At 65.2% G+C, this 11545-nt stretch overlaps 3 protein-coding genes across 3 annotated transcripts in view; 1 reads left to right on the forward strand and 2 right to left on the reverse strand.

The window, feature by feature from the left end:
* Positions 1-2105: 2105 nt before the first annotated feature.
* EMIHUDRAFT_249251 (hypothetical protein) lies at positions 2106-2501 on the reverse strand (the record flags this gene model as incomplete). Its single annotated transcript, XM_005760424.1, has 1 exon — positions 2106-2501. The coding sequence occupies one exon, from the start codon at positions 2499-2501 to the stop codon at positions 2106-2108; it is 396 nt and encodes a 131-aa protein (XP_005760481.1).
* A 3862-nt stretch (positions 2502-6363) lies between these two features.
* Positions 6364-8637, forward strand: EMIHUDRAFT_460010 (hypothetical protein; the record flags this gene model as incomplete). The annotated part of the gene is made up of 7 exons (XM_005760425.1): positions 6364-6407; positions 6488-7022; positions 7215-7301; positions 7378-7449; positions 7545-7762; positions 8000-8099; positions 8184-8637. 7 exons carry the CDS (start codon positions 6364-6366, stop codon positions 8340-8342), a joined length of 1215 nt encoding a protein of 404 aa, XP_005760482.1. The 3' UTR covers positions 8343-8637.
* Positions 8638-10971: 2334 nt separating this feature from the next.
* The window catches only part of EMIHUDRAFT_471108 (putative methylenetetrahydrofolate reductase), a gene marked incomplete at its 3' end in the record, with an annotated part of 1842 nt that continues 1268 nt past the window's right edge, over positions 10972-11545 (reverse strand). Inside the window, exon 5 of the mRNA XM_005760426.1 lies at positions 10972-11211. Coding sequence (XP_005760483.1) covers positions 10972-11211 — 240 coding nt within the window. The remainder of the gene's footprint in view (positions 11212-11545) is intronic.

Genomic DNA, 11545 nt, shown 5'->3' on the forward strand with positions numbered 1-11545 from the left:
TGCGCGGGGATTTCGGCGGGATGCCTCCGGCGACCAAAAAAAACTGCTCTGCCGCAAACTCTCCTGCGCGCGCGTGACAAGTGTGGCGCGTGCACTGCGCTCGAAAGTCGCGATTTGGCAATAGGCGCTCGAGCCGGCGCGCAGTGGAGAGGGGAGCGCCACGCACGGGGGTCAGAGAGACACCAGAGGGGGCGTGGGTCGGGCGCGCACCGGCTGGCTCCGGGAGCGGCCGTCACGTCGAGGAGGGGGGCTGTCGGTGGCTCGAGCGGCGAGGCGTACCGCTCTGCTGCGCTGCCGACAGCCCCTCTTCCGAGCCGGCGCGTGGCGGAGTCGCTGCTGCGGTGGCGGCGCAGCGTGCATCGGCCGGCAGCGAGAGCGGCCATCACGTCGATGAGGGGGGTTGTCGGCGACTCGTGTGGCTCGAGGCCTACGCCACCCAACAAGCCCTACTCAGGCCCTACTGTCCAGCGCCTGGCGTTTGGGGCGAGCCGCGGTCGTCGTCGCTGATGGTATGGCGGCGGCGGCGGCGGCTCGCCCTTCCCTCCGGCCGCAATTCCGATCCCGCCGCGCTCGCGGGAGGTGGCGCGTACACCTTACGGCTTACGCCCTTGCTCCTCAACGGCTATCCGTGCTTGCTGTGCCCCTGCGTGTGGTGTGTTTTCAAGTCCTTAGATCACAACCCAATGCTGATAGAAGGTAAAAGATCGACGCGTTGCGCCTTGCCGATGATCCGCACCTATCTAGCTGTACTAGCACCTAGGCTCTTGGGTGGCGCGCCCAACCAACACATGAGGGTATCAAGCGAACCAGTTTAGACCATGTTTAGACCCAGTTTAGACCACGGCTGAACACGAACCAGATTAGTCCTGTTTACGATAAACTGGGTCTAAACAGGGCTCGGCCTGGGTGGGGGACCCCATTAGCCATACCAGGTTTAGACCCGGTTTAGGGCGCCCCTAGCTAGCTCCGCCGCCGCGGCCGCGCTGTGGCTGCGGAAGCGGCAGCGTGCAGCCGCCATCCTCTGCCTCGGGCCGGACAGCACACCTGTCACACTTGCACCGGCGCGCAACAACAGCCTCGCCGATCAGGCGCACGGTCGGTGTTAGGGCGCGACGTCGGGCGCGGCGACAGACCAGCTGGCGGCGCCTGCGCCTGGCGCGAAGCGGAAGCGCGTTGATTTCAACGGCCGCAAAGGTGCTAGTAGAAGTGGTGTTGGGTTGAGCAGTGGTACTCACTGCCCATCACCAAATGCTCGCAGGCGATGTTCCTGGCCTCGCTCCCGACGTACCGCGCGAAAGATGAGGGGACGCGCTGCGGCTTCTGCAAGCAGATCTTCGACACGGCGAAGCTGTCGGAAGAGTCCTAGACGCGGCCGCGTGGACCCTCAAGATTGCCATGCACAACCTCGACCAGAGCGAGAAGAAGCAAGGCCGCTGACGCTTGCGCGTGCCGCTGAGAGCCGCGTCTCTCTCAGAGCAGGGGAGCTAGGCGGGGGGGAGGGAGGTGCGCGCTACGCGGGGGGGAGGGGGGGAGGAACCCCATTAGCCATACCAGGTTTAGACCCAGTTTATCGTAAACAGGACTAATCTGGTTCGTGTTTAGCAGTGGTCTAAACTGGTCTAAACTGGTTCGCTTGGAACCCTCCTTCTGCTCCTCCTCCAAATCGTGTGTGGCGGCTGGCAGGGCGGAGGGAGGGAGGGAGGGAGAGAGGGAGGGAGGGAGGGAAGGAGTGGGAGGATGTGTGTGTGTGTGTGTGGGGGGGGGGGGAGCAGCGGCGGCGGCGAGGAGAGAGGAGGCAGCTGGATACCCCCAGAGCCCCCCCCCCCCTCAAACACACATTCGCGGGGGGCGATTTTTGGCCGCTCGTTGGGGTGGGTGTGGGTGGCCCCTCTGGAGAGCAGTGAGGCTTGTAACTTCCATACGTTTTTGACGCTCCAATCAATCTAAAGCCCGGCTGCCGGACCGTCCGGGTTCGATGGCACGCGCACATCACTCCACACGCCGACGCGCATGAGGCGGCAGGCGTGCTCATGCTGGGGTCAGTGCGCTGTCCGCACGACCTTCGGCAAGGGCTTCGATCGAGCGAGGCAGATGCGTCTCCGCCATCAATTTCCCTTGGACACCTTGGGCAGGTCGTAGTGCTCCGGCAGTGAGCCGAGGTAGTCGTTAAACTCGCGCACCTGCTCGCGGTGCGACTTGACCTTCCCCTTGGCAACCTCGTCCAGCTTTCGTCGCTCCATCACCTCCATGCGGCGCCGCTCGGTGTCCGTGAACCGGGCCGCCCCCGGCAGCTGAGAAGCCGGCGGCGCTGCTGCTGCTGACCCCTCGGCTGCGGACGTCGACGAAGACCCCTCGGCTGCGGACGTCGACGCGGTCTCGTCGCCGAGCTCACTGCTCGCGGCGGCGGAGACGGCGTCCTTCTTACGTTTCTTCTTCTTTGACACCCCCGCACCCTTGAGCTTCAGGCCGCCGCCGATGACGTTGCTGTAGGCGTCGCTCATGTGTGTTGGCTGGCACGGCTGTCTGCTTTGCCGCAGCCACTCCCAGCTACTCGGTGTGAACAGCGGGCTCTCGCCAGTGCCGCAGACGCAGCGGCTTCAGGTGGCGGCTGCTACGGCAAAAGCCATGCTGAGGCTTGGGCGGAGAGTGCGGCGCTGGAGCAGTGGGCAGACGAGCTCGAAGAGCTCGCCGAGCTCGCGGCAGCGGCGGAAGACGCGGATGGATCAGATCAAGACGAACCGAAGAGCGCCAGGACATCTACAGCGAGCTGTGAGCTACCACTTTCTTCCCGCTACGCTCGTGTTATTGGAGATGTTCAAGATGCAGTTTATCGGGCCGACGATCGGCAGCGAGGAGATATTCCTCGCCTCGCTGCTCATCGTGGGCATTCGTTCAAGATGCTGAGCGACCGCGCGACGGCGACGGCGGCTGCTGCTGCTGCTGCCGCTGCTTCTGCCGCTGTTGCTGCCTCTGTTGCGGTTGCTGCCATAGCTGCTGCGGCCGCACCACCCGGCGAGGCCATCCTCGCGCGCACGGACGCTACAGGCGCGGGCGCGGGGGTGGAGGGTGCGTATGAGGCGGAGATGATGGAGGCGCTCGCCGCGTGCGGCGATTGAGCGCCTCCCTCTCTCTCCGGCTGCGCGCCTGACCGGTGCGGCCTCCGAATCGGCGTCTAGCGCGCGCGATAAGGTTTTTGCTCGCCTTCCCTGGGACCCCGTGTTGCGTGACTCTGTGCGATTTCGGGTCCGGGGTTGTGCGTTTACGTGAACAGAGTTCGTACAGGGAGCCGAAAATGGGCAAAAACGGGGTGATTTTGGTCATCCGTCAAAATATCTGAAGATCTGTCCGGGGGATTCTCCCCAAACCTTGCTCAGCTGATCCAGCCTGGGTCGTAGCTCGTAGGCCAGGCCTGGGCAAAGAAACCAGTACCTCATCAGGCTTCCCTGAGCGTCACAGCTCGGTGATCGCGCCAGCCGGACACCACTGTAACGTCCGTTCCGGGCATTTGAACGCGACCTTCGGGGGCAAACGGCAAAGACATGGGCTCTCTGCGCGGAGTGGGGGCCCTGCGGCTTGCACGCGCCGCGGGCCGGTTGCGGGCAGGAGGAGGGGGAGATGGCCATGCCGCCCCCTCCTTTGATGATGTCCCTTGGGGTGTGAACGGATGTCGGCGCTGTGAACAGCGCCGGGACCGACCCGTCCGGCGGCCCTGGGGCTGGGGGGGATGCCTCTGTGCGCGCGACCTTTGACACCCGGCCGCCGCTCAGCTCGCGTCCCACGATTTCCATCGCGCCTCTTCACGACCAGTACGCTGTGTAATCGTTTGCTCCCAGAACTATTAAGAAAACAAAATACGCGAACCCCCCCACCCCCCTAACTCTCCGACGTAGCCAGCCCCCTTGTGGCTTCGACGCACACGCTACTTCAGCCACAGAGTCCTGGACATGTCTATCAGAACTTCCTTGGGGGTGGGAGTCGCTAAACATATTCCCCGGGGCGGTCACCGCTGCCGCCCCCGGGGCGGTCGCCGCTGCCGCCCCCACAGGGCGATTTCGGCAAGTTTCATTATGAGTCGCCAGTTCGAACTATGAGTTGCCGATTCGACTCTCGGGGCCGCAGCCGTTGCTGCCCCCGTCCCCCCCCTCGGATTCGTCAAGCGCCCGCCGTTCAAGTTTCGGGCGCTCATGCCTAAGTGAGGGTGTGAACGGGACTATGCCCCTCCCTGAGAACGAGCAGGCTCTATGGCTCAGACTGGACTCCTCTTGGTCCCTTCTGATGCCCTAGGCCACACCTGGGCCTTACCCGGGGTTCTAGGGGGCGGGCTGCCTTTGCCCCCCGAAACTGGCATTCGACGTTAAATTTTGACCGCGCAAGATATAAAGGGTGTCCTAAGGGCTCTGCCCGCAAGGCGCCCGCGTCGCAGACGCGGTACCATTGACAAATCTGCAATATACCCCCACACGAGCAAATAGCCGAAATCCGAATACCGTGCACGAAGTGGGCGATGTGGGATGCAAGCCTTCAGCTGGTGCCAAGACTTTTACGGGAGCACTGCAAGAACAACCAAACGCGGGGGTCTATTGCAACACATATGGAGAGCCTCCTGCGTGACCTCGGGGACGCGCGCGACGCCTGCAACAAGCTGCCTTTTGACGATGCGCTGCGCGACAAGATAGCTACCGAACTGGATCGCATCGAGGCTGCTCCGCCTCTCGAGCGCATGTTGGTGACGAAGCCGCCGATCAAGGGGTGGGCGACATTGGTCAGCCGGCAGAAGGATCCGTCCATCAAGACGCGTCGTCAGGCTGCGCTCACCGCCATGCTGCGCGTCGTCGACCGCCTCTCCGCTCGGGGGCCAAGCCAAGGCGCTGCAGTACCCGAGTAGCCTTACCGTAGGAACCTTTCATGCTCCAAGGTGACGCAGCCAGCCCCATCCGCCCCGCTTGCTCAGACTCTTCCCGCTTGATTGAAGAAAGCAGAGGGGTGAGGAACCACCCCGACCCAGTCAATGGCGCGTCGGGGCCAGCGCCTTCAAATGCGCCCCAACCCTCCACAGCTGCCGCCTCATCCTGCGCTGCCACCGGTGCGCGCCGGCTCGAGGCTCTCCGGGCACACGAGGACACATGGCGGAAACGTCTGCCCACTGTCCGCGCAGGTGTGCGGCGCTCGTCGAGGGCGACGGCAGGGCGTGCTCCTGGACGTCTCATAGAGGAGGAGCCGCCGGATGACGCGGCGACAGCACGCCAACAAATTCCGGCGGAGAGTCCGGCTGCTCGGCTTCGGCGGATGGTGTACGAGGTCTACCTGCGGCATGGGGAAGTTGTGTTGCCGCGTGTGGTGAGGGCCGAGATTCCCGGAATTGCGGTCGACGCATCTGACAGATCGCGTCCGCTGGAGCGAGCGATCATTGCAGCGAGGAACCGATGGCGGGAAGAAGGCCGCCCCCTCCCACGGTCGTCGTACACGACGGACGACTTGCCCATGCGTGAACGGCTGGACCGGCTTGAGCGCGCGATGGCCCTGCTTGGAGAGGAGTGCCCGCCACGGCATGCCGGGCGAGTGGCGCGCTCGTCTCCTCTGTATGACGAGTGGGCTGATCTCAAGGCGCGCTTCGCGGCGATCATCGACCCCGACAACCCGTTCAATTCGGAGAGCCCGGACGACTGGAACCGTGTCTCTATGCGGTATCAAAGATGGCGCGCGAAACATCCCCGTATCCCGACAACACGACGGGACAACGCCGAGCTGTTTGGCTACGAGCGCGATGGTGGATGGTCGGAGGAGGCCTATTTTTGCGATCGGTTCGACCTCCTCGCGAGCGAGTGGGAACAGAAGCAGCGAGCCCTCCCTGTTCCGCGGCGGTGCGCCGCGTGCACTGAGATTCGAGGCAACCAGGCTGGCTGCCGCGAGAGGCGGGTGAGGCTGTGTGGTGTGTGTCTCATGTGGATGGGCTCCGCGGCGGTGTTGGAGGGTGCGCGTGCGAATGAGGCGTCCGCGGGTGAGGCGTCCGGCCGCTAGTGTGCGCACCCTCGAGCCGTCACGACCCCGACCGTCAGCTTCTCTGCTTGAATATGTATGGCTAGCGTGCTTCCACTGCGCGCCGCGCCTGCGCTCCCCACCCTTTTGCGCAGCAACACCTTAAACTTTTCAGGCCCTCCAAATTCGGGTCGGAGCGTAGCGGAGTGGGCCCCGAGTTTGAAAAGGGCGACGGACGCTTGCGTCCTAGCCTCCAACAACGCCTCCCCGGCGCAGAGGGGCCCCCGGAGGGATGCGCAACCGCTCCACGCCACGCCGCTTGCGGCGGTCCTCTTCCCAGCTCCGCTGAGGGCCCGTGCGTTATTTTTGCGGTGCCTCGTTCAAGCCATGACGGAGCCGCCCGCCCGCTTCCGCGTACTCCGCGAGGTCGGGTGCGGCACGCCCCCGCCTGCCCACCCTGCCGCCCTCACCATCTCCGCTGCAGTCACATCCAGGGCTTTGTCATGCGCAGGCGAGGCGCGCAGGGTCGTGTGCTGCTGGTGCAGCACAACGAGAGCGGCGAGAAGTACGTGCTCAAGCAGATCCCGATCTCGGAGAAGAACGCGGCGGCCGCTGTGGGCGAGGTGAACGTCCTCTCGCGCCTGTCGCACCCAAATATCACCACGCTCTACGACGCGTGGCGCGCCGGCTCGCAGCTCAACATCCTGATGGAGTTTGCCGACCGCGGCTCGCTCGCAGAGGTGATCAAAACCAAACAGGCCACGGGCACGCTGTTCGACGAGGACGTGGTGCTTGACTGGCTCGTGCAGATCACTGCGGCGCTGCGTGCGATGCACGCCCTGTCGATCCTTCACCGCGACCTCAAGGCAGCGAACGTGTTTCTCACGTCTCGCAACCTGATCAAGGTCGGAGACTTTGGCATCTCAAAGATTCTCGAGCGCAACGACGGACTCGCCTCGACGACGATCGGCACGCCGTACTACCTCGCGCCCGAGGTGATCAACGGCGAGCCCTACGGCCTCAAGGCGGACGTGTGGTCGCTCGGAGTGCTGCTGTACGAGATGATGGCACTCCGGAAGCCGTTTGAGGCAGCCACGAGCCCCCCTCGCACCCCCCCCTCTCCGCCGCTCCGCCGCTCCCCCCGGTTCGACCCAGCGGTCCTCGCGCCGCCCTTCACCTCGGCCACCGCGGACGGCTCTCAGCCCGATCTCAATCCTGCCCCCCCCCCCCCCCTCCAGGCCACCTCCCTCCCCTCGCTTGCGCTCAAGATTGTGGCCACCACCTACCCGCCGCCGCCGGAGCAGTTCTCACCTGAGCTCCGCGCGGTGCGCCCGTCCGGCGAGGCCCGCCGCTCGGAGCCCATTCGGCGCACGCGCGACGCCGTGCGCATGCCTCGCGCAGGTGCTTGCTTCGATGCTGCAGCGCGAGCCCTCGGCGAGGCCGTCTCTGGACCAGCTCAGCCGGCTGCCTCTGGTGCGGCGGGCCCGGGGGCGACGAGGGGCGGGCGGAGGTTTGGGCGGCTTGCCCAACCGAGTCGCGCTTTTCAAAACACGCAGGTGCGGCTGCAGGAGAAGAAGCTGCAGGCGGAGCTGCGGCGGATCGCGGACACTTGCACGGCGAGTGCTCTGCCACCGGCGGCCCGCGCCGAGGCGGCAAGCAGCGGCGCCGTGAGCGGGCGCGTGTCTGAGAGGGGGACGCCCCCGGCGGCCTTGAGCCCGGCCGATGACCTTGCCTCGAGCCGACAGTCGCGTCGCGTGAGCGGCTCCAAGGAGGCGCGGCAGCACGCGTGTGGACAGAGGAGAGGGACTGGTAGATGCAGAGGAGGACACACCCGACACACATGCCAAGCACTCCACCCTGCGCTCGAGACGGTGCGTCTTTGGCGGCGTTCCATCGTGCTTGCGCCCCGGGCACTCTCCCCGAAACCCACGAGGTACTCACGCGAACCTCTGGAGCGACGCCGCGCCTCCCGGCCTGCCTGCTCTAGAATGCCACCCTCAGCTCCGTGCATGCCTGCTCTTAGGATGAGGATGCACGCGGAGGAGGCGCCGCCTCTCGCCGAGCCGCGAGCTGGCGGGGCGGCGGCGCTCGAGTCGACGCAGCAGTTAGGGCACATCAACGAGGTGCGCCGCCGCCGCGCGCTTTGCCGCTGCTCCCGACGCGGCGCGAGCGCGGGCGACTCACAGGGCTTGCCCCGCCATGCGCAGGAGGAGAACCTTCGCTTCCGGCTCAACTTGGAGGCCATAGAGATCAACTTGGCCACGCAGGAGGCCAGAGACCCCGAGAGCACCAAGCAACACACGAGAGGCGCCATGATGCCGCTGCTGGACCGGAAAAACGCTCTCGGGGAGAACCACTCCATGTGAGCATGATGAGCCGCTGCCACGCGTCGCCCCTCACGCGCAGCGCCACTTCGGTGTGCGCGTCCCGGCGCAGTGGAGTGGCGGCGGGGAGTGTGGTGACTGGTGTAGTGGCGCCAGCCCAGTGGCGAGACGATGACATGTGATGAGACTGTGAAGGCCTGGGTGCGTGCGCGCCGAAGCGCTCACACGGCTCAGTGCAGCGCGCGGCTCGGGCTAGGAGTGTCGAGCTGTCGAGGGGTTTGAGCCGCGGACTTCACACACGCACCACACTCTCTAAAACTATGAGAATTTTCAGATATATTTGTCCCCCGCCGGGCGCGCGCGCGCGGGCACATTGGGCTTTTTGGCCAAAATCGACCACTAAAAATCCGTAGGGTCGCTTAACGGCACCCCCGCGCGGTGCCGAGCGGCCCAGGGCCGGCCAAGGGACCAAACTGGACGGGACCGTGGATGGCGCATCCGTGACCGGTTTGTAGTACAAGTAGAGTCTAACCCCTCAAACGATTTCTTGTGGTCGCTCTTCAGTGCCAAAAGCCCAATGTGGCGTGGAGACCCCGCCCCGCGCGCTTTTTTAAGAGCCTAAAAACGTACGGCTTGCGCTTGGGGCTGCTGGGTTTTAACATTTACTTTTAGGCATTGTGGGGTTGGCACTCCCATCGACCCTCATGACCTCCTGCAGTCTCTGAGATGGACACCAGTGGGTGTGGGACCACAGCCAGGATACACTCGAAGGCTGGGTAAGCAGTAGAGGTCGATACTCGACGCGCTCCCACATGGTCTGTGTCGCTGTCGGCACGCTGTCGACAGGACGTCGAGCGACACCGGTGGCAGTGCCACCCAGGAGTGGTCGGGCGGTCTCCCGTCATGAGAGAGCCACCATGTGATCCGTATGATGATTCCTGACAATCGCCTCAGTCAACTTTCGTCACAGTTCCCGCTCTGAGAGGAGCTGCGGGTCAGTTCGACAGCTGGAGCTGTGTCGCCGGCGTGCGGCGGCCTGCCTCCGGAGGTGCCTCTGAGGTGGACATTTTTTGGTCACCGTGAGGGAACGCGTTCGAATTTTCACTCCGGAACTTCAACTGAGCACGCGCACCGGCCAGGGCTACAATAGTGCCAGTGAGGCGGAGGCGCGAGTCGGAAGGCCGCGGGGTCTCTCCCGTCTCCGGAGTGCTGCGGACTCTCCGCAACTCCGGAGGTTGTTAAACGAAAGTAAAAAGTCGGACTCGCGGCTTGCGTCGTCTTGCGCGACAAAGAACCCTACACACCGATCGCAAGGGCGGGGACCTGTTCCTTTTTACCTACCTCACAGTAGAGAGTTGTCCGTTTTTTATAGCCCCCCGCTACCCGGTTGCACTCGTGCGACGTAGCGGGGGGCCACAACTACGTTTACGAAAACATAAGTAGTCCCGCGAGGTGTGAATTGGCCGCCCCAGTAGCCCCCTTTCCAATTGCCTGATTTTGCGGCGCGTCCGCAGCGTCCAAACTTGTGTTTGGGCGCGAACCGTATCTCGCAACGAATCTCGCCGGCCTCACCGCACACCGGCTCACTTTGACCGACCTACCGTCCGCTCGACTGTTTGATGAAGAGCGACCCGTACGACGCGCACTTGTCGTCCTCCCTCCTCGCCACATGACGGCCGCCCTCCGACACCGACAGTCGCGCTCCGCACGCCTTCGAGGTCAGCTGCGGCCGAGCGACGATCGGCTCGCTCCGATCGCTGGGCGCGGTCACTCTCCGGCCCATCACCCGCCTGCCGATCACCTGTCCGCCTCGCCGCGCGCGGGCCGCTCGCCTGCTCGCCACCGCCGCCGCGCGTCCCCGCGCCGCCACGCTTCCCTGTGCACCTGACCGCGCTCGAGCTGCGCACAGACGGCGCGCTCTGGCAGACAGAGCAGCGGCCGCCCAGGCGGTCGCTGCTCCGCCCCGTCCGAATCCGTCCGCCCGCGCGTGCCGCTGCCGCCGCCGCCGCCGCCGCCACCGCCGCCGCGTTTCCCCGCGCCGCCACGCGTCCTCGCACCTGACCGCGCTCGAGCTGCGCAGGCAGACGGCGCGCTCTGGCAGACAGAGCAGCGGCCGCCCAGGCGGTCGCTGCTCCGCCCCGTCCGAATCCGTCCGCCCGCGCGTGCTGCTGCCGCCGCCGCCGCCGCTCCACCCGGTGCCCGTGTGCCGTGAGAGTTGCTTTGTGCATGTGTATGGGTGTGGACTTATATGTCACACTTGAGCCTCTACCTGTGATAGTAGACCGGTACTCGGGGGTTTGGATGGTAGCGGGGGGCCCCGCCGGAGGCTGGTTACTGATAATAATTATATTTATTATGTCTTGCGCGCTTGGCGCGCGGACTGACCACTGTGGGAGCGCGACGTCGGCGATCCCGTCCATAACCATATAGTCCAAAATGCCCAATTTCTCAATAAATGCGCTGACGCCAGCCGCTACAACGGGCCGGCCCGCTCAAGCCCACCCCTGGGAGCAAGGCGGCTGTCCATGTCGGTTGCCAATATCGACACGCTAGTCGCTACAGGCGGGCGGCGCGTGCCTCAAGGCGCCCCGCCCTCATCGGGGCTATACTTCAGGGACAGCGAAGGGGGGGCGAGATGACAGATGATGCGCGCGCGCCACGGCGCGGGCGGCTAGTCGGTCGGCGCGTAGTATCCGAGCCGCTTGAGAATCTGGAAGGTGCGCTCCGACTGGTTGAGCGCGTAAAAGTGGAGGCCGGGCACGAGCTTGGACGCGACGAGCTGCTTGCACAGGTCGGTGAGGTAGTCGATGCCGTACTCGGCAAACTCCGCCTTTTTGTCGTCCCCGCTCAGCTCCGCCACCCGCTTCGCCATCGCGGGCGGGATGCGTGTCTTGCAGAAGCCCGTCATGCGCTTGAAGCTGGGTGGCGGGCGGGGAGCGGGAGTGAGATGAGGAGGAGAAGACGAGGGCGAGCCAGGGCTGGCGGAGCCGTGGGGGGGGGGGGGACGCCGAAGCAGAGGGGATAGAGCGAGGCGGGAAGGAGGAGAGGGGGGTAGGGGGGGGAAGTCGTGGGCGGAGGAGGCGGCCGTGGGAAGGAGGAGGTGGGAAGGCGACGCACCCGCCGCACGCGTTGAGCGGCATGATGCCTACTCTCGAACAAGCTCGGGTGGTCTCGGGTGGTCTCGGGGGAGGAGGTACTGAGCAGCATGGCCGCCCGGGAAGATTGGCGCGGTGATGCCGGCGTCG

This window comes from Emiliania huxleyi (genome assembly GCF_000372725.1).
Source record: "Emiliania huxleyi CCMP1516 unplaced genomic scaffold EMIHUscaffold_757, whole genome shotgun sequence".
In the NCBI taxonomy this organism is placed as follows: Eukaryota; Haptophyta; order Isochrysidales; family Noelaerhabdaceae; genus Emiliania; species Emiliania huxleyi.